Here is a 23,312-nt window from a genome sequence, read left to right as displayed (position 1 = left end):
TAAGGAAGTTTGATCATGACACACACGCATATACACGTACACGCACGCACACGCACGTACATACAACCTTATGAGAGATGAGAGTGAAGATCGTAAAAGAGAAAGAGAAGAAGAGAGAGAGAGAGAGTGAGTGAGTGAGTGTGTGTGTGTGTGTGTGTGTGTGTGTGTGTGGTGTGTGTGTGTGTGTGGTGTGTGTGTGTGTGTGTATTGAAGGAGAGAGAGAGAGAAAGATCATTCAGTACATCGTGTTAACGATGAAAATTTCTTTCAAACTTTTGCCAACGAGAGCGCTTCGTTTCGTTCCGTTTCGTTCCGTTCGTTTAAATCCAACTTGTATTTCGAATTCTTATTTAGAATACAGATAAAATCGTTTCTATATATTATTATTTTAGCTGGCAGCGATGCATCGCTCATTTTAAATTCGCAACGGGTGATCTCTCTAAAGTGCGTCATTGTGCAACAGTTTTCTTGTTATTTTATTTTTCTCTTTTTTGCCGTTGGTTTCTTTATTTGTTTGTTTCTTTCTTTCTTTTACATAACGAAGGTGAATCTCGTAACGACCACGATCACGGGGGTCAGGAAGGGGGGAAAGAGAATTGATCATCGGATATTAATTTCGATCAAAGAATTTTCTTTGGAAACGGAAAGTGAAATGAATCTCGAAAAAATAAAGAGGATTTTGTTAGGTTCCAGTATCCTCCCCCCTCCCCATCCCCAAATCTGAGGATTCCGTGTTCGGAAACGGACCAATTTTTGGAATGAGGGGTAGTACCGATTCGATAATTCGAGAAACACCTTCGTTCACTATCATCGATTTTCGCGCGACAATTAGAATGATCTCTTTGCGGCACGATTTAAAATGCGAATTTTTTGTCGAGAAAAATTATTTATCGCGTTCTCTAACGTAACACGTAATAGATAGTTAAATATTATTTCTTTTTTTTCTATTTTTTTTTTCTTTTTCTTATTCTTTTTCTTTTATCTTTTTGTGTTAATCGTTTCGAAGACGAGGCCCGATTTTATTGGTGCGAATTGTCATCGGTTTCCTCCTGAGAAACGATACTCGATCTATTAGATCTAACGTCTAGATCCATGCCAAATGGTTTTCCCGAATTGATGAGCGTCTGCTGATTAACGACAGCTTGGCCCGTAACAATTTGGTTGTCCTCGATGCTCAAACTGCATTCCAACGAGCTGTCACTGAAAGTATAGAAACAGACTTCTACTCAACACTAGCGCCTATCAAGACAATTAAATGAGATTGTTTATTATATTCGATACATGATCGTACCCAGGTGAGTTTACCTGACGATGCTGGCACGATCGACAGAACTCGTAGTTGTCGGCAGGACAACACAGTTCTCACCGTTGCACGTACGTTCCCCGTTGCTGCTGCTACAAGAAGACGAAGTTCTCGTAACATTGGTTGCTGTTGCTGTTGGTGTTTCTCTGTTGATCGATGCTCTTCTAGATTCCTCGTGACACTCGCATCTACATTCTTCCGGTTGTACGTAACTATAACCGGTCGTTTTATTAACCTCGTCCTCGGTACGGGGAATCGTTTGAATTATTTTCGGCGCCTTTCTCTTTTCCGGTATCTCCTCGAAATTAATCCAATTGGTTGGCCTGGTCGTTGCTCTAGGTGGCAATGGTGGCGGGCTAGGTGATTTACCGGTTGTCCTGTTACGACCACCGTCCGTAACTTTACCGGCGAACTCGCTGAACGTATTAGCAGCGTGTCTTTTCGGACTCTTCAATTTAAAACTATCCTCGCGTGGTAAGGATATTTTCATTCTTTCTACTCGTCTCTCGTCGAGTGACGTTTGCATCACGAACTCGTCCAATAACGTTGGATTAATCGGTGTCGTTGAACGTGGCCTCTCGATTGGTATCGTTCTAAAATACAAAATTATCGTTCAATTTTTCTTATCGACCAAAAAAAAAAAGGAATACATCTTATTCGTTAACGATATGTGTTACAACGATATGTGCACACAAATAATAATAATAATAATAATTAATCAATTAGATATCGTACCTAACTTCTTGCAGTCGTTGTTTCACAGGTAAAATTGGTACCGCTACGCTTTTCTCCAAAGGCAAGGTTGTCGGAATATAAGGAAGATCTTCTTCGAAGCTTTCCTCGTTGAACAGACCCTTACGTTCGTCCGGTAATTCCTCGCTAATTTTCTCAGTCTTATTACGAATAAACTCTATCTCGGAATCCCTTTCGGATTCCGAACTGTTATGATCGAGATCCGATATTATGCTAGACGTCTTCACTAAATTAACTTCCGCCATTTTGACGGACAATCCGTCCTCCAAAAATTCCGTTTTCTTAGACTCGACGATTGTTTTCGTAACGGTAACATCGCCAATATCTGGAATTTTCTTTTTCTGTGATGTAAAATCGTCTATTTTTTCCGCTGCTAAAGTAACCTGTTCCTCCTTACTTTTTCTCTTGATCTTCGGTACAACCTCGGGAGGAACAATTTTTTTAGAAATCGAATCTTTGGAAGAACTACCGGACAATCTTTGATTTGATCCGGACACCGGCCTAATTTCGTTAGACGAAGTTGGCGAACTTGCGGTGGTAGATGATTTAATTAAAGTATTATCTAAATTACCCTTAACAATCTGTGCACTTATTATTTTCGAATCTTTCGATTGGCCGCTGATCATCGACGTCTGAGAATCTCTCGACGGGCTACGTGGTATTATTTGATTATCCAATGACGATCTTTTAGACGGCGTAATTTCAATTCTCGCTTCAGTTCTCATTTCAACACAGGGAGGACGATGATGTTCAATGGAAACCTCGGTCATCATAATACCACCGGTAGTAGTAGTCGTACGTGGTTCCGATTCGTATTCGTCTAACAATTTGGTTGGTGTTTCTAACGGTATCGAAACACTTTCGGATGGTAATGCTTCCTCGTAATTTCTATCGTCCGCGTGAAGACTGATGAAGATAGAATCATCCTTGCGTCTTTCTTTTTCCGTGTTGAAAGTAAACTCGACCTGGCCTATACTTTCCAACGACGGTTGTTGTTGTTGTTGTTGTAGTTGATCAACAACGTTACCAACACCACCACCACCACTACCAACACCACTACCACCACCACTACCACCACTACCAACGTCGTACTCTATTGCAACACCGGAAGAAGATGATGCTATAGCTTCATCGTAACTCTTCTTCCTCTCGCGTTTCTTGAATAAACTCAAGGTCGACGAGAAGACCCCCTTGTTCTTGGAATCCTTCTTCAAAGTAGAACCACTCTTATCAACGGCAACCCTTTCTCGCGATTTAGATCTGCTCCTTAGACTCTCCGTGGTGTCCTTTATCTTCGAGGTTAAACTCCTACGTGGTTTAGTACTCGGCGACGGTGATTCTGGGCTCAGTACGCTGCCATCAGTTCTGGTCTTGAGGAACAGAGCATACTTTCCTTTAGGATCACTCCCTTTATTAAAAAGCGTTTCGCTTACCGGGGGGCATTAGGTAGAAGAAGAAGAAGAAGAAGAAGAAGACTACAATAGCTCGATTGTGATAAAGCGTAATTTGTACTCTAAAAGCGTTAACAACAACCAACAACGTGTCTTTTCTCTCTGTACGTGTTATGATGCGTGCGTGCGTGTGTGTGTGTTCATATTGGGTATTTTTATTTTTTTATTTTTTTTTATATTTTTTTTTTATGTCGTTTTTTGGTTATTTTTTTGTTTGTTGTTTGTTTGTTTGTTTGTTTTGTGAAAGCTTTTTGAAACATATCACTTTACCTTGAATAAAGAGGCAAAACTGCTTTTTCTTGATACGGAAGATGGACTAGGTGTCCGGGATCCCTCGAGATCTCGAACCTTTTGATGTCTCGGTAATTTAGGACTACCAGTTAAGCTACTCGCCGTTGGTGTAGTTTGGACGATCTCTTTGAAATTCTGTGCTTTCTTTCGTTTGTCGTTAAAATCTAAGGTCGCGGGCTTTTGAACTTCTTGAGGCTGACTTTTAGCTGGCTGCTGCTGTTGTTGTTGTTGTTGTTGATGTTGTTGTTGTTGATGTTGTTGTTGCGTTGATTCAAATGATTTACGAATAATTGGTACCTAAAGAAATCACACAATAGGTTTCCCAAAAAAATACTCGATAGTTGATATAAAATAATAATAATTCAAAGTTAATCGTACCTCTATGTTAACCTTTTCTAAAAATCTCTTAGTAATCTCCACTTCTCTCTTAAATATCTCTTTCCTTTCTTCCCGACCGCGTCTTCTTGGCTTATCTAAAGGATCTGGCTTCAAATTACCACCGACCATAGATACTTAATACTTTCTGGAATTAACGCTTTAGTGGTGTCGGCTTCGCGTTTCAACAAAATCTTTTCTAAGTCTTCGGTTTCTGGTTTCGATGGTTCAATCAAGTTATCAGCTAAAGTCGGCTTGCTACCACAAAAGGATGTCTCCAATAGACATTTGTGCGGACTCGGTGACCTTTAATGATAAATGAAAAGGAAAAAAAAGAAAAAAAAGAAAAGTTTTGTTGTATTTTAATTAATTTAACCATTCGTAGGACGAACAACGTCATATTATTTGTTTTAATGAGAAAAAAAAAACAAGAACATTTTAAATGTAATATTAATTTGTACGTTCGGGAATAAAATAAAATTGATAACTAACGAATCAAATACCTCGATGAAGTACCCGACACCACCGAGAGTTTTCCGGAAACACCAGAACCCTGGCTTCCCACAGAAGACAATCTGGAGGTTCTACCGCTGATGTTAAGGAGGATGATTTCAGAACAATTACTATCCTTCCGTTCCCTATCTTGGGTATGCCTCGTTCCACCGCTATAATCCGATTGTGATCCATCTTCTCTTCGTTTTCTTGCCTTCTTCGATTCCCTCCTAAGATCTTGCTCGTGTATTGGATCCTGCAAGTCTAATTCCTCCGTTGACGATCTTAAATCCTGTGCATCTTCCTTGTAACCTAAGGTCAGCTTACTCCCTGGAGGAGGATCTCCACCTGGGACACAAAATTTTATTTTTTTTCCATTTATTATATATCTAATAAATAAAATTTATATTTTATCATCTCTATACAATTTTTTTCTTTATAACAATTCCATTTATAGGCGATACAAATTATTCATTTAAAATAATTACAATATAATAGGTATATATATATATTTAATTTAATATGAATATGAAATAAAATAATATAATTCCATTATTAAGCGTTACAAATTAATAATTAAAACTATAATATAATATATATTTAATTTTTCATATAATAAATTTAATATCTATATAAAAAATAATAAAATAATAATATAATAAGAAAAAAAGGGAAAATAAAGTAAATATACCTGCGAGAAGTTCTCTTTCGGGTGATGATTCCCTAGAATTGCTATCCTCATGGTGTGAGGAACTGCTTGCCCGGCTGATATCAATTCTTGGTGTACTGGGTGTCTTTAGCGAACTACCAGGCGTTGCCGGGGTGGCGACCTCGATGATGCCTGGCATTCGTGTTGTCGGTTCCCCCTGCATTCAAATTCGTAGACTGGTTTGTCGTTGGATCACAGTCTTGGAATTGTAGGTGTTGAACTTCGGGGTTTCAGGGCCCCTTTTCCAAAGTTTAAGAGGAAGACGTGCGACACTCGGAGAAGGGGAACACACACGCTCGATTCTTGTGAGCCGAGCGGGTCTCGGAGTAGTCGATAAGAAGTAGGACTCAGGGAGGACTCATGGGGGACTCACGTTTTCCACCTCGTCCGACAGGTCTTCGAAGGATGCTATTGGTGCTGGTCCAAGCTTCCTCTGACGAGCGCTCGGCAATCCTGATGCCATATTCGATACCTCGAACCTCGGAGATACTGCAAAGCCGATGAATTAACCCAACGAATAAACACGATTAAGATTTATACTTTTTCTTTTCTTTTCTTGCTTTTTTTTTCAATTTCTATTCGAAAACTTTAACTATATCTACTTGGTCTACTTAAAAAACAAGAATCCAAATGTGTTTCTTTTTTTTTTAACCCTTTGAATTCTGTGAGCGCATATATGCGTCCAACGAAAGCAATCCGCATTGACTAAGGGCGCATATACGTCAATTCTATTCAAAAACTTCAACTATGTCTACTTAGTTTAATTAAAAAACAAGAATCCAAATGTGTTTCTTTTTTTTTAATCCTTTGAGTTCTGTGGGCGCATATATGTGTCCAACGAAAGCAATCCGCATTGACTAAGGGCGCATATATACGTCAATTCTATTCGAAAACTTTAACTATATCTACTTGGTCTACTTAAAAAACATGAATCCAAATGTGTTTCTTTTTTTTAACCCTTTGAGTTCTGTAGGCGCATATATGCGTCCAACGAAAGCAATCCGCATTGACTAAGGGCGCATATATGCGCCTGTCAATTTTTTTCGACCTTCCTTTCCAAAATTCGAAATTCTTTTCCTTTTTTTTCTCTATTATTTAATCTAAATAATTAAACATTAATATAGAAAAAAATCATTCCGTTCTCGGTGATATTCAAAGAGTTAAAATAAAAATCATAGAATCATTCTAACGATTCTAACGTATGTATTACTTTTTCTTTAATTTTTAATCGACGTATAAATACGGAAACACAATCTATTGTATCAATTAACTATTCTACTATTTACTCGTTTTAATTACAATCGATAGAGGAAACGTATAACAATGTTTAATATTGAAGCAGATATTAAGAAGAATAATTTTACATATATATATATATATTATTACGTTCTAGTAATGATCTTTTTGTGTTAACTATACATTATGAGTTACTATAATACTACTTTCGTGCTCTACGCTAATAACTAATCGCACTTGTAAAAACGTAATTTACATATCGCCATAACTTTAATCGCAACTACCGTAGACATTTTTTGAAGCGTGTTTTTATTGTCTCTTTTCTTTTTTTCTTTTTTTTTCAATCTCAAAGCTTGTTATAAACTTTTGTGTAACATAAATGAAATTATTAGTTATTTTTTTTCTTTTTCCGTTCTTTACCCTTTCTAGTATCTCTACACGACAGAACATGGGTTCTAATTTATTTCCAAGTTATCGTGAACGTGGCATAAAAGTCAGAAGCTCGCGTCACCGCATCAAATAATTCAATTTTCTCGTTTCTACGTCATTTAATATCTAACGGGCCAACAAGGTTAACTTTTCTCATAAGCAACGTTCATTAATTGATTTTCCAAAAGTTCATTTTTTTTTTTCAATGAAATTGTTTCAAGCAACTATGAAAAAACATCGAATGCTAGATCGATAACTATTGTTTCGTTTCAATTTAAAAAAAAAGAAAAATGTATCTAAACATATATAATAAATATCTAATTAGAACAACACAGAACTAGAGGAGAAAATGTTAAATCCTTACGCGTGTCGCATGATTGATCTTAAGGAACGTAAAAGAACCGTATCATTATGAGTAACCATTATAGCGAGGTATAATTAATGCAAATGTAAGAGTAAAGGAGCACGTAAATGCATTTAATAAGAAGGGAATTAAAAATGACGGAGCGAATGGAGACACTTCGAACAAAAAGAAAAAGAAAATAAGGAGAAAGAAAAAGAAAAAAAATCTGCTCGGAGAGCGAAGGTTAGATAATCGGATGAATTTTTTTGTCATATCTCACATTGATATTTCAGACAATGAGATAAAAATCACGGATATATATTTTTCATCCTTCGTTATCATTTCATTCAATTATTTTTTTATCACGCGTTTTAAAATTATTTCATCGCCTGTGCGAAAAGTTCGTAACAATTATATAATGAAAATTATTCAATGGCAAAGAAAATATTTCAAATATAATATATTACATTCTATTTTTATATATTTAAGATTAAATACTTTTTATTTTATATTAACAACAAATAGAAATATAATATATCATATCGAATATATATATATATAATTTAAATTTAATATATTATAATAATAATATATTTTTATTATTTACATATATTTTATTATAGCACACAATACTATATATATAATAATATATTTTTAAATTGGCACGAATGTATCCCATACGAAAATCTAGGGAAAAAATAAAGAAATCTATTAATTTATAAAATAATTAATGTTTTATCGAATAAATAATATATCCATTTCGTATTGGAAACTCCGTAGAATTGTTTTAAACGGATTTTACATACGTCAAATATGCATCGCGTTAACTAATCAATAATACAATCGCATCTACACTCGCATCTTTGCACCTTTAATAATAATTAACGTTATCACGTATTTCATACACGTATATGCATATATGTATATGTATATATATATAGATACGTGAAGAGATTGAATAATATACTTGATAGATCTGTGCTAGCAATGCATTTGACATAACAGACATTGAGATATCCTGTAACCTAAATTACGCGTTTAAAATCAACGCAAATCTACGATGAAATTCAACGCTACTTGTCGGTTGATCCTTTCAACGTATAACATCACGCGCTTGAGGATTCAATTAATGTGTTAAACTGGTTCTATTTATTTTATTTTTTCCCCACACCCTTCCCTCCCCCCCCAACTCCTTTATTTGTAAAGATTTTATCATAGTTCGCATTGACCCAATTCAAATGAAATTATACCAAATGCTACGTACTTGATCATATTTAATCTCTAACGCCGATGATGCTAATTAATTGATTATTCAGTTTAACCGATTAATTATTAACGAAATTAAAATTTCTAGAATAATTAACACACTTTTCGCGAACTCCTAACGCTGGATGATATATCGATTAATAATCAAAATAAAATGTTTCTTCTAGGTGTCAAAGGTATCCCGAGACAAATTATTTTTATCCTCGAATGACGAAAAATTATTCGATTTTAATGCGAATTTTTTATCTGTCTTTTTATATTATCTTTGTACAATTAAACGCCTAAATTAAAATATTGCTCGTGAAATTGATCGATTATATTTTTTTTTTATACGATCAATAAAACGGAATGATTTTGGACACATATCGTAAAACATTTTCACTAAAACGTTTAATCCCCTCGACACCCGGTATAAGGGAAAAATCTTTCGAAAAGAATCAAAACAAAAGTAACGTTAATTCGTCGTTTGATTAAAACACGCGATCGCGTGCGTCAACGAATTATTTTTGCGAACGAAGAAAAATCCTTACTTTATTAAGTGTTAAAAGTATAAGTATTCAAAAATAATAATAATAAGAAGAAGAAGAATAAAAAGAAGTACAGAACTATTTCGTGTTAAGATTCTTTTTTATTATTAAAAAAAAAAAAAAACAAAAAGAAATAGAAAACAATAATACGAACGTTCTATTTTTCATTATTTTGCGTTTTATTTATTTTTTTTGTATTATTTCTAGTCTTATTCTTTTCACTCGGTGTCATTGTTCGCGAAACAACAGTACCGGATAGAAGACACGTTCATGGTAAAGGACAGCTACGATTCTTTATTTCTTGCTTTTTTAATTTCATTAAAAGAAAACGAAGGAACTATAGTTCACAACATACACAAAAACACATAGACACGTTCGTTCGTACGTTCGTTTGTTCGTTCGTTCGTACAATATCACACGCAATAAAGAAGAAAAAAGATCGCAACGAAGTAAAAAAACATTGTTGTTGCGCCAACGGTGGTTAGTCCCATGAACCACCAACCAGGTAAACCGTGTCTGTCAGATAAATAGGTCGTCGAGCATGACTGCACCTTGGGAAAATGTTTCATCGAGCTAACGCGTTTCTCACCGAACGAACGAAAGAACAAACGATCTATCATGGAAAAGGATCTATCACGTTAACGAACCAAGTCTCTTCTCTTTTACGAGCTAATTTCAACCCCCCTCCCTCGCCCACCGTATGATCAACTACAATACTTCTTTACTAGACCCCTATCAGTACTCATTTAATAGTATGATAAATTAATAAACTATACTAGACATTTTTTGTTTCAATTCATATTATCCTTTTTTTTTCTTTTATCTTATTTTATTCACTTCAATTCTTTCTTTTTTATTAATCCCCATTGCGTTCCTTAATTTTAGATTTAAATTATTAACATTAAACTTAACGTGACCCCGATTGTACTATTTTTTGACAATATTTCTCTTACAAATTTATAGAACTATATTTGCGATGAGTCAAGAATTTTTATTACATAAATAATATATGTATATATTCTTTTTTGCTATACACATGTATATCGTAAAATATATGACTTTTCGATAACGGAGTTATTTGATACGTTTTATAGCAATATTAATATTCGTATAAAATTTGCAAAATATTTTTATATATTTTCTTGTAAATTGTATTAAAAAAAAAAAAAAAGAAAAAAAGGGAGAAAAAAATAATCCAATAAAATTAGAAGTAAAGATTTATTGAACGATATTCAATAAACTAATTGGACGAGATATACTTTCGTTATTTCCATATACAATTTTTTGTTCTTTTTCAAAAAGCAATAAAATCGAGTGATCGAACCTTAACAAATTTTCCCTCGATAATAATAATAACCAATTAATCGTCCCCCTTTTGAAATTATTCCAATACCAATAATAAAGTTTTCTTTTTCCCTCAATCTGTGAATAATTAATAAATGTTCTACGATGAAATAACTTAGAATATTCAAAGAGAAATTTCAACTAGTCGTCCTGGGACGACATTTGAAAGCACGTTCCCCCTCAAAAGCAAATATAGCGTTAAGGATTGCTACTAACGTAACCTGAAAAGCTAACTTCCATAACCGAAATCCATTCGTTGGAAGTATATAGAAAAAAAAAAAAAAAGTAAAAACGACCAGCACGAAAGGAAAATTCTAAATTCATTCGTATGATCGAATTTTTACTTACGCGTGAGTCTAGTAAATGATAAATATGAATATAGAACGACGATGAAACAAAAATAAAGGGGAAAAAAATAAGAAATAAATGTAAATGAGATATTTGTTAAAATAGAACAATTAGATCGTCCGTTAAAATTGTATTAACATATATTTCAACGTTAAAAAAAACTGTTACATCATCGGCTTAATAATTAGCGTAAATTAACAAAGTCTCTCTTTTTGTTTCTTCTTTTTTTTTTCTTTTCTTTCGTTCTTTTCTCTACGTTTTAACGTCGTGAATATATGAATTTTATGAATTGAAACTCACATCACATAGAATAAATCGATATTTAACATTATATCTCTTCGAAATATTTTTTCTCGAAAGAAAGAGAGAGAGAGAAAATGAAATCGAGATATTATCGATAAAAAAAAATAGAAATTTAACCTACTAATACATAGAATGAAAATCCACGAGTTTTTTTTTCGAATTAATCCTAATTTTGATATTTGTTTTCCAAATTGTGATAATATAAACAAACAAACGCTAGATTATTTAACGATTAAATAATTCATCTTATTTATCATTATAATATATAATATTCTACATTATTTCTCGGATTTGTGTGGATCAAATTAGGCAGAAAAAATATAACAATTATAATGATAATAATGATGATTATAATAATAATGAAATGTTATTAAAGAGACCGTTCCTGGAAATTACGTAAAAACAAAATGTTGTCGTGCCATTTTCTCTCTCTCTCTCTCTCTCTCTCTCTTTTTCTTGGTAATTTATTTTTAATAAAAAGGTAAAAAAAAAAAAAGAAAAAAAATCCCCATTAGATATCGATAAGATCTCGATCATCATACTACTCGTTGTGATCAGCTTTAAAATCGCACTCGGGACGGTGGTGGTGCCGAGTGAAGCGCGAGTCAGCGTTTAAAAATATACCGAAGAAATGCGAAAAAGAAAATGCATGTAATAATCTAAGAAATAGAATTTGGTTTTGTAATAATAATAATAATAATAATATTTCCGTCGGAAATGATGGCATTTATACGTCCTGTATAAATTACATTACAATTGGAAAGAGACTGATTTAGATATTTTACGATTAAAACATGACAACATTACTCGCAACACGATTTAAAATTAATTAATTTGAATATATTAAAGTTTTAAACACAAAAACGAATTTTAATTTTCTTCGTTTCGAACGATTTAAAAAAAAAGAAAAAGATTAAGAAAAAGAAAACATAAATAAAAAGTAGAAGAAATTAATTAACCGATAAATCATTCTCGAAGGATTTTTGAAAGATACGACGAAACTCGAAAGAGAGGTCATAGGGTAAGGTAAAAAGGGCCTATAAAGGGATGATGTGTGGATTCAAAGTTGGAAACTAATACGAAACTAATGTTGGATATTTAAAATCGGTCAAGTTTCATGCTTTCAAACCAATTCTACGCTATCTACGTTGAATTATTAATTATATTTAATTATATAATTTATTTAATATATAAAAAAATATAACAACAAATATATTAGATTAACAACAAAAACAATGAACTACGATCGTTGATTTACGTACACGGTAAGACGGTAGCGAAGAAGTTTATATTTCCATCGATAGGAGGACCCCTATTAAAAGAGGGGTAAGACAAGAGAACTGACAATGAGATGATAGTAACAACAAAAAAATAAATAAATAAATAAATAAACATGGAACGATAATTGTTTCAAATTAGAATAAAAAACTATCAGATAAGTGACATCTACAAAATGTATCATCACGAATTAATGAACGAATGAGAAAATTTTGTACATTAGATGATCCCTTACGATCTTATCACACAACGAACTTATTCTAATTAAAATAATATTAATAAATAGTATCTTCGAGATAGAGATAAAGATCAATCTGTTAGAAAACTAATTGTAATATCACTTTATGGTATTATATTAGTTTCAATAAAACCAAGGTGAAAAATAGAAACGGTAGCTGGTGCTTGGTGTTACGTTCCTATCACGCATGACTGCGGTGATGTGTACCTTGAACTTCTACGGAAACCAGGAGAATGCAAAAAAAAAAGAGAAAGAGAGAGAATGAGAGAATGAGAATACCAATCGGAATAAAAAGTCGGAGTATCTAAAAATAATTCAACATTTGTATATATTAACGATAACGATGATGATGATGATGATGATGACGACAACAACTTGACACGAGATCGTTATTAGGAAATTAATAATCAGTACTGTCAGCGGTGTCTCCGATGTTAAATGAGGTATAACACACATCGTAGCCACATTGAATGCTCCAACGGACAACAGGAGAATGCAAGTTAAAGTCTCCGTCGAGTGTAACGTAATCTCTTTGAACTCTAGAAAACGAACGGTTCGTCAACGCGAAAAGGCCCATCGATAATAAACCTGCGTCCTTCTACCTTTTGCAAACATTTACAAATATCCTAACATATAATCTAGACTTTTTTTTCTTGTCCTATTTATATAATATATACCCATGGGGGGAGGGGAGGGGGGTGGTAGGTATATTATTAGTTATCCGATTATAGATGAAACTTATATATGTTAGTGTCTCCATTTCGTCTCTCATCTATTTCATTCATTATGCACAAAAGGTAGTAGTAACAGCAGTATTTTGCTCATACGACCAATACTAATGTATCATTAGTTGATCCTACTTGAACGTCAATTCCTGGAAAATCTCGATGAAGATGATTATGCATACCCATATGTGTGTATGTGTGTAACTTATATACGTCACGTAATTATCGTATCGTTAAAGTAGAGGTAATAATAACTATTCAACGATATACGTGAATGGTGTGTGATACTTTTTTATCAATACGTAATGATTGATGATTTTTGAATTGAAAAAAAAAAAAAAGAAAAAAATAAGGAAAGAGACATTGATCATTCGTTTGATATAAACACCTGCTCGTTTATATTCATCTATATAATCTATATATAATCATAATATAATACGTACATATGAGAGAGAACTCGGTAGTATAAAGAGAAATAAATTTAGAGATTCAACAAGTCGCACGGGTTGGATGTGTTACGAAAGGCCGCGGCGTTAAATTCTCCCAACACGTCTCAAAAGGGAAAGCCTATATAGACTTCCGCGATCAATGTCTCCTCATAGAGGATTTCAAAATCTTAACTGTTGTTGTTGTTGTTGTTAACTGACGATTAGATCGATATCGCGTATTAACGTAAAAAAAAGTCAATTTTACACGAATTAAATAGACTAAATTTCTCGACGCCGCGGGAAAAGTTTAAACGAAACTAGTGGAATAAACGTCACGATCACTGTTCAGCGATCGTAGTAGTAGTAGTAGTAGTAATAGTAATAGTAATAGTGGTAGTAGAGAATTTATGGAATGATGCCAATATTTGAAAAGTATTACGAAGAGCGAAGCTTTCGGTTAGATTTGCAAAATAAAAGGTCAAACGGAAACGCTTTTTTTTCCTTTTCCTATTCCATCTACTGAAAACTAAACTACTTGACGAAAATATTCGACAGATCGATACTGCAACGTACCTTTGCATTATGCACTTACATATATGTTTTATACATAGTTATGTGCTCTTACACGTACGAGGAGGATCCATAAAATGAAATGAATTTTGTTTTTTTTACATGGGAACGAAAACGATCTTAATAATAATAGCGGTTGAAGTAGAATACGTACCCTACCTTCCTACCTCCTCCCCCCTCCCTCTCCCTCCTCCAAGAAGCGACAACTATTTTTCCTTGACCCGATATATTTGCACTCGAATGCATTACGAAGTGCACCACGGGGCTCGTGTTGCTCGATAGAAGAACCATTAAGAAACATGTCTCTCTCTCTCTCTCTTTCTTTTTATCACCTTTCTTTCTTATCTATCGTTTAACACGAGACAACAATTTTCGAATCAACGAAGTTCAAACTTTTTCATTCGATTTTTTTAAAAAAGAAAAAGAAAAAGGAAAACTTTGTTCTCAAGATGTGTGCGATTACTTCGATCTCATTTCATCGTCGGATTTTACTCTTCTTTTGAAAAAAGAAAAATTCTCCAACAATTTCGATAAAGTTACAAAGTAACAGAAAAAATTCGTACAATTTGTAATTTTTCTTTTTCTCTCTTTTTGTTATTATTATTATTATTATTATATTATATCAAACTCGCGACTCGTACGTGGTGAAAATTTTAACCGTAGTTTAGGTTTATTTCTTCTCGATGACGATCGGCTTACGCGATGCAGGAAGGATCTATCTCACCCAGACGCAGTAGCCGACGTCTTTCAAACCGATACGTTGTTAACCGCTACTAAAATAGAAATTGATTTTGCTGGTATAACTTGGTAGACGTGGTTTAACACCGGAAGTTTCTTATTTCTTTCTTACTTTCTTACTTTCTTACTTTCTCGATAGATCGTACTTTACTTATTTCCTCATTTTTTTTCTTCTTTTCTACTATTAAGAAATGAATATTAAAGGCACGCGTACTCATCGTATAAAATTAATTTCCAATATATATATAATTATAAAAGCAACGATGCATACTCTGTTAATATTATTATTATTATTAAACAAAATTCTCGAGACAATAAACTTAAAAATAATGAATTTGTTTCTTAACTTATTATTAGTCAAAATGAAGTTACAATGGAAAAGAAAAATACGATCGATCTGTCGTATTGGTCCCCGTTGGTGTTGATTATTTGCGTTGAATATGGTGTGAAAAATAAATGAAAACGTGGCCGACCCTCTTCCATCTACTCTAATCTCAGCAGTTCGTGGCGAGATATATATATATATACATGTATGTATGTATATGTAGCACAGAAATGCACACAAGGGCGTACGGTAATACGGTTGAAATCGTTTCAAGGCGAATTAATAATTTTGACGGAAGCACGGGGTGGAGGGAGGGGGGAGGGAGACGGCACAGGGAAATAAAACGATGACGGACACGTTAGCGAGAATAGGATGCACTGAAAAGAAGAAACGTAGGTACCACATACAAATACACACACACACACACAAACATACACACACAAAATGACGTTCTGTGATTATCGAACGTAGTAGTAGTAGTGATGATGCCACGAGAGACCGATGACATAACGCGTTCATGCTTACTAAACGGAGCCCCGGATTATGAAGAAGAGCAACAACATGCACGACCGGTTTTTATCATCGAGTTTTAGATGTCTCTCTCTCTCTCTCTTTCTTTTTTTTTACGTACGCTTAACTTTATTTACCCTGAGACACACTTGTATCAATCACATTCAAAATCTACGAATCGTTAGAGAAATAATTTACAAATAATTCTTTTACCTTTCGAGAGAGATGCACTTTTCTTTTTTTTCCTTTTTTTCGTGTGATTTCTTTCAATATTTAAATCGATACCTCTGATGATAGCAAATTGTTCGCTGGCCTCTTTTTTCTTTTCGTAATGATCGATAACCAAGCGTGACCACTTTGTTCGTTTAAAAAGAATAATAAAAAAAAAAAGTAAATTAATGACTTTAGAAAGAGAGAGAGAGAGAGAGGGGAAGAAATTTCAGGGTGAGTTAATCAAAAGGGTGACTCGTTGTCGGGCTGCTTTGTGACATACGCGACATTTAGAACAGAACAAAACTACCCCTAGACAATTAAATACAGGGAATACCGGTTAAGTTAGTCAGTCAGTTAGTCAGTCGATGATATATACGCCTCACCCTATCCAAAGAACCTGGAGACTCTTATCTTACGATCACCTAGTTCTCCCAAATCGCATAAATTCAACGATATTTCTTCCTCGAATTTTCAACCACACTTTCTTCTTCATCTTTTTCTTCTTCTTCATCTTTTTCTTCTTCTTCTTCTTCTACGAGAAGAACCCCTCTCTCTCATTATATCCTCGTGGGCGAAAAATATTTCTCTCGATAAACCACCCCCCTTCCCCTATGTGTGCTCTATTTTCATCCTAGACAACACAACTTATTAGATACAAGAAATTTTTTATCTTCTAATAAATAAGCTCATCTTCTTATTTATAAAAAGAAATGTATCAATAAAAAGTAACCTTACTCTTTCTCTCTCTCTCTCTCTCTCATTCTCTTTCCACCTCTTGTCTCTCGTAATCAGTGAAGTTAAGAAAAAATAACCCCAAGATATTGTATTCCTCAGATACCTATTTCGTAGTAATCATATGTGCACATAATTATGAAAGTGGTCTAAGTCATATATTTCTTGTTTCGAGATATTTAAAGAATTACATTTGAACATTAAATGAATTCTATATAATATTGAAATAACAGACACTATCTAACGGTTCATTTTTGACAATATCGTGAAAATTACATTGAATTAATTTAGTTTAAAATAATGTGACGTGAAATAACTAATAAAATTATTTTTTTTTTAATTTTGACTTAGACCACCTTCATAATTATGGGCACATATATCACCATAAACAACAGTTCCTTTAACTAACTAATAATCGTTTCCCTAGCTTGCCGTGAGAAAAAAATATAAAAAAGAAAAAGAACATATAGAAAAAGAAAACAGTAAAAATATAAGAAGTACCTAAAGGAAATACAATTATCAAAGAAGATTCTTTTAGTCAAGTTGGATCTCTTCGCTGACGACTGTTTGAGAATAGTAAAACGTGGTGTTTGATGATGTCGGTTAAGAAATACAGGCCCGTGTGTGTGGCCGAGTTCATATATTCCGGAGATAGATCGGTTAACTTACCCTAGTGCCGTGTCCTCCATGCCAGCTATCGGGAAGCGATCGATCCCTTTCTCGGTACCTCCATTCTCGCGTCCTCCTTTCTTTCTCCCCCGGTAGTCCAACGCCTTTCCTTTCCCCCTTTCACCCTCACACTCACTCTCCCTCTCTCTCCCTCTCTCTCTCTCTCTTTCTCTCTTTTTCTCTTACACTCTATCTTTCTCTCTCTCTCTTTCTCTCTCTCTCTTTCTCTTTCTTTCTCTTCTTTCTCTCTCTCTCTCTCTCTCTCCTACTCTTTCTTACTAACAACCCTTTTTATTTTTTAGCGAAGACCAGCAACAGCAACAGCAAACTCGAGACTTTCTCTCTCTCTTCTTCTTCAAAAACCGGTGGGCTTACATCTTGACGGTCTAACCGTACTGACGACTGCTGATAACGACGGACAATGATGATTTTACTACTGCTGGTGCCGCCGCTGTTGGTGCTGCACTGACGCAGGACGCGCACGCTCTACTCTAAGCATCAGTTCAACGCGGACACACGACAACGACAACGACAACGACGACGACGACGACGACGACGACGACGATGACGATGACGACTACAACGACTACGATCCGCGTATTCTTCTCCTCGTGTTCTCTTGATAGTAGTACGTAGTAGCCCTGCGCGAAAAAGAATATTACGTAGCATGCCCACCATCACCATCCCACCCGCCATCACCACCGCCATCGCACGACAATGCTTCGCACCCCTTTTCATTCTCGGAGTTATTAAACTCCGACACTCGCCGAATCTTAAGGGTGCGTTTCTTTTTTTTTCCATTAAATTCACCTGGGCGAGCTGATCTTCTATTCTTCTTTTCTTTTTTCCCCTCTCCCTCCCTCCTCTCCACTCCAACCCCTACCTCTCCCCTTTTTCTTTTCTTTTTTGCTTTTTTTAATTAAAAAATAAACAATGTGCGATGTGGCAAATCTAATTGTAAGATAAAATATTAGAAAATATTGGACCGATATATATTAATGGATAATTTTAAATACGTTAAACAGATTGAATGCTTAATTAGAAATTTAAATGACAAAAAGTTTCGGCGAAATGTTTAAATAAATAATTTATAAATCGAAGTTGATTAAGTAAATAAATATATATATATCGAAAATCGTGTACAATTTATTTAAGTTCAAGGATTAATTTGATAATCGAAGATAATAATGGTATCGTTGGGAACAAAGTTTGTGGGATTTTGTATCAAGAAAAATGATTAGATAGTACTTTTGATAAACAGTTCTCGATGAAACATTTAATCAAAATTCTTACGATATTGGCATTTCTTTTAAATAATTCTTCGAAATTTAATAACTTTTCCGTAAACTATCTATGACTTCTAATTAATTATCTTATCATTAGGAGAACGAATTAAGATACGATATTATCGAAAGATAAACAAAATAACATATCAAAAGATATATTCTATAATGAACTTTCGATCGGTCGGCCATTGTTCGATAAATTCAAAATGAATCTTCCCGCCAACGACGTTTAATGCGCACATGCAAGACGCCATTACATTTAATTACTTCCTTCGTAATTTAGTACCGTGTACGTATGTTAAAAACTCACGAGAAAGAAGGTAAAGGAGGAGAATAATAAAATTAAAAACAAAATTAATCTTCTCAATGGCACGAAACTCTTGAATAATGGAATTACCGATATTAAAAAAAAGAGAAGAAGAAAAAAATTACGAAATATCGTTCGATAATACTTATAACAGTGTGTGAATCGAACAAAATATCTCACATTATCTTTTTCAGTGGTAGTGATAGTGGTAGTGGTAGTGACACATTATTATTAATAATATTAAAATGTCATTAAAAAAAGCATTTTAAAAAGATACATAAGAATCTGGCTTAATGCATAAATACGATTAATGCGCCATCTACGAACTATCAACAGACATTAATGTTTAGCCAGTGCTAGTGCGTCAGCCGATCATATAGAGTGTGTGTATATAATCTGCCAAACGTGTATCTATGATTGCTGAAGTTCGTATGCTCGTCTACTACTACATATCCCGCTTTTGCATTCTGTCAGTATTAACAATAATATTATCATCTACGAAATAACAACGAATCAAATAAGTTCGCCATAAGTGATCATTAACGAACAAGAGTCATGGGGGACGCAGCGATGAACGTCGCAGTGTCCGGTGGCGGTAGTCAGCATGTCGTCAAAGAAGGCTGGCTACAAAAACGCGGTACTGCCAAGTCGCTTATAATGTTTTTATTTATATAATTAGCTTATTGTCTATATCACACATAGTCAATCGACTTATTATATATATATGTGCATATATTATATATATCTATATACACATATATATATATATACATATATACATATATATTCTTACGCATATTATTATTATTACGCCTAGATAGGAATTGTATTTATAAAAGAAGTAATGTTTTTTAAAAATATTTCCCCCCCCCCTTGATAAAATATAATTAAATGTCATATATATATATATATATATAATAATATTATATTATTATCCATATACACACATTGTCCACGATTTATTCTTTTATTTATTACGCATTTATTTTTTTATTACCCCCCTTTTTTTTCTTTTTTTTTTTAATTAGACGCAATTATTTTCTAGCAATAATATTTATATTTAGTTTTTGCACACAACACACGAATAATTTTGATAATTATTGATAATTATTAAAAAAATCTTGTCATCTTTTTTATTCTTAGGAGAACATATAAAAAACTGGAGATCGAGATACTTTGTCCTAAGAGATGATGGCACTTTGGTTGGTTTTAAGGCTAAGCCAGACCAACAAGTGGCAGCTACTGCTCAACCATTAAATAATTTCACAGTACGTGGTTGTCAAATAATGTCTGTGGATAGACCTAAACCATATACATTTGTGATCAGAGGTTTGCAATGGACAACCGTTATCGAAAGGACTTTTCATGTTGAAACAGAACAGGAAAGAGAAGATTGGGTAGCAGCAATTAGGTGTGATTTTGCAATCACGTTATTATCGTGCTTAAGTAATACTGCTGCTTATCACAAACAATATTTTCTCTATATATTCATTGTTATACAATAGATATGTAGCTGATAGATTAGAAAATGAAGAGCAACAACAACAGCAACCACAAATGCAACAATCATCTTCATCAGAAGATATTGACATGGAATCTATGGGAGGTGGGAGGTCAGATTCCTGTGGTTCTCTTAGTGTAGTTTCTGCAGATATTGATGGTGGCAGTATCGATGAATTATCTGCCAAATTTAGTGTACAAGGAACTTCAAGTAGTAAAAGTACTGGCAAAAAGAAAGTAGTATGTATATTATAAACAACCAGTCCTAATATATTTAGATTTGTTTTTTATACTTATAAATGTAAATGTATATATACGTAGTTTAGTGTGTATAATTTATCTTATTTATCCTATTTAATATTTTATGTTACAGACACTTGAAAATTTCGAATTCTTGAAAGTTCTAGGAAAAGGTACATTTGGAAAAGTTATTTTATGTAGAGAAAAGGCAACGGGACATTTATATGCCATTAAAATCTTAAAAAAGGAAGTTATTATACGCAAGGATGAGGTTGCACATACGCTTACGGAAAACAGAGTTTTACGTACTACAAGCCATCCTTTTTTAATTGTATGTACACCTATTTGTTCATATAATATTATTATTTATAATCGAATGTTTTATCTTTAAATTATAGTTAAATTGATTATATTCGATTATATATATTACCAATATTAAATATTAATCAATATCTTTGCTTATATATTTCAGTCTTTAAAATATAGTTTCCAAACCGCGGACAGACTATGTTTTGTAATGGAATACGTAAATGGTGGAGAATTATTTTTTCATTTGAGTCGATCTCGTATATTTACCGAAGATCGTACTAGATTTTACGGAGCCGAAATCATTTCGGCAATGAGTTATCTTCATTCGCAGGGTATTATTTATCGTGATTTGAAATTGGAAAATCTTCTTTTGGATAAAGACGGACATATAAAAATAGCTGATTTTGGTTTATGTAAAGAAGATATTACATATGGTATGTACCATTAACATGAAATATAAAATTATCTACATTGATATATTTTAATCATATTTCTCATTAAGCGTTTTAATAAACATAGGAATAACAACCAAAACATTTTGTGGTACACCCGAATATTTAGCACCTGAGGTACTAGAGGATAATGATTATGGACGAGCAGTAGATTGGTGGGGTGTGGGTGTTGTTATGTATGAAATGATGTGTGGCAGATTACCTTTTTATAATAGAGATCATGAAAAACTTTTCACGCTTATTCTATTAGAGGAAGTTAAATTTCCTAGAACTATTAGTAACGAGGCAAAAGACATGTTAGGTGGTAAGTGTTAAATTTGTTTACTTGGGCTACTATAAAAAAAAAGAAAAAAAAAAGAAAAAGAAAAAAAGATAACTCGTTTTAAATAAATAAAACATTCTCTAATAAACATTTTTGTAGGACTTTTAATAAAAGATCCTAGCAAAAGATTAGGTGGTGGACCTAACGATGCAAAAGACATCATGAGTCATGCATTTTTCTCGTCAATAGACTGGACAGATCTTGCACAGAAAAAAATACCACCTCCTTTTAAACCACAAGTTACGTCGGATACAGACACAAGGTATTTTGATAGTGAATTTACTGGCGAAAGCGTTGAACTTACACCTCCTGACCAAGGTTGTTTAGGAAGTGGAGGTGGTTTAAATTCAATTGCAGAAGAACAAGAACATTTTCCTCAATTTTCTTATCAAGAAAGCCATTCTGCTGCAACTTCTTCCATTGTTTCTATTAATCACTGACAGTACCAAAAGGTTTTTGGATTCTTATGTTGAAGTGTGTGATTAAGTGCATGGAAAGTCAGATAGATGTAAATTTAAGAACTGTCCGAAGCTTAAATATTCTTGAAACATAGATCAGTCAGATTTCTGTCGATTTTTGATGCTTTTTTGTGCATCTACTATATTTTGACACATATCTCCAATGGTAGATAATACATCCATGCATGCACACATGTATACATATAAACATTCACGAAAATGTACATGGTAAATGCATGTACTGTAAGTACAGAATTGAGTATTACTCTTTATACCTGTGCATAAAACCGAACACTATATAACGAGGATTTATCTATATTTTAAAACAGTGTAGTTATTTTAAATATGATCTTCTAACCATCTATAACATGAACAATGACTCTTCTATTATTGAAGATAGTGATTATTATAGTAATTCTAATTTTGTTTAATGAAGTGTAGTACTCTACACTCTGCAGCTTTATTGTCCTTTTATTAGAATAATATATATGATTTTATAAATATATATAAGGACGACTCCCCTGTTCTTCTTGTTTCACAATTTGTCGATACATTGTTGCGTGAAAAAAGAAAAAGAAAAAAAAAATGTTAAGTTTAGCCAAGTTAGAAGCTGTATTATCGAATGGTTTTGCCATTTTTTAAATGGAAGTATAGGAAAATGACAGCTTTAATTGTATTATTGTATAAATTGAAAATTTTATTAGAATTCTTTGTTGTAATATTTAATAATATCATCATTAAAAAATTATTTGTTTTGTTTCATGTAAAGCCGCCGCCGCACATTTATGTGTCGTGAATTAAGTCGGTAAATGTAAAAAAAAAAAAAAAAAGAAAAATCTGAT

General features: G+C 33.4%; 2 protein-coding genes across 3 annotated transcripts; one reads left to right on the top strand and one right to left on the bottom strand.

Moving 5' to 3' along the window:
- Window positions 1–509: 509 nt before the first annotated feature.
- On the bottom strand, window positions 510–17,775 carry LOC122521403. The gene is given in 11 exon segments (XM_043642111.1): window positions 510–1,200; window positions 1,306–1,896; window positions 2,039–3,426; window positions 3,778–4,095; window positions 4,177–4,310; window positions 4,313–4,479; window positions 4,677–5,013; window positions 5,357–5,531; window positions 5,748–5,863; window positions 12,433–12,482; window positions 17,597–17,775. Coding segments are annotated over 11 exon segments (3,477 nt in total). The 5' UTR covers window positions 17,617–17,775; the 3' UTR covers window positions 510–1,019.
- Window positions 17,776–19,103: 1,328 nt separating this feature from the next.
- Window positions 19,104–23,282, top strand: LOC122520798 (RAC serine/threonine-protein kinase). 2 transcript variants are annotated; one of them, XM_043641068.1, is made up of 8 exons: window positions 19,104–19,826; window positions 20,333–20,600; window positions 20,695–20,929; window positions 21,063–21,260; window positions 21,402–21,672; window positions 21,758–21,994; window positions 22,112–22,274; window positions 23,240–23,282. In XM_043641068.1, exons 1-8 carry the CDS (start codon window positions 19,745–19,747, stop codon window positions 23,277–23,279), a joined length of 1,494 nt encoding a protein of 497 aa, XP_043497003.1. In that variant the 5' UTR covers window positions 19,104–19,744; the 3' UTR covers window positions 23,280–23,282. The 2 variants fall into 2 exon arrangements, with proteins under 2 accessions (XP_043497003.1, XP_043497002.1); XM_043641067.1 differs by having other exon boundaries at window positions 22,112–23,282.
- The last annotated feature ends 30 nt before the right edge of the window (window positions 23,283–23,312 follow it).

Source organism: Polistes fuscatus, unplaced genomic scaffold, assembly GCF_010416935.1.
Source record: "Polistes fuscatus isolate 324 unplaced genomic scaffold, CU_Pfus_HIC Scaffold4, whole genome shotgun sequence".
Classification (NCBI taxonomy): Eukaryota; Metazoa; Arthropoda; class Insecta; order Hymenoptera; family Vespidae; genus Polistes; species Polistes fuscatus.
This window is presented reverse-complemented; position numbering and strand designations above follow the sequence as displayed.

Excerpts from the sequence above, each read along its gene's own strand:
- LOC122520798 (XM_043641067.1), top strand. The coding sequence starts at position 19,745 with ATGGGGGACGCAGCGATGAACGTCGCAGTGTCCGGTGGCGGTAGTCAG. Across the intron at positions 21,261-21,401 it reads CAAGCCATCCTTTTTTAATT|TCTTTAAAATATAGTTTCCA; the intron begins GTATGTACACCT and ends TATATATTTCAG. Across the intron at positions 21,673-21,757 it reads TAAAGAAGATATTACATATG|GAATAACAACCAAAACATTT; the intron begins GTATGTACCATT and ends TAATAAACATAG.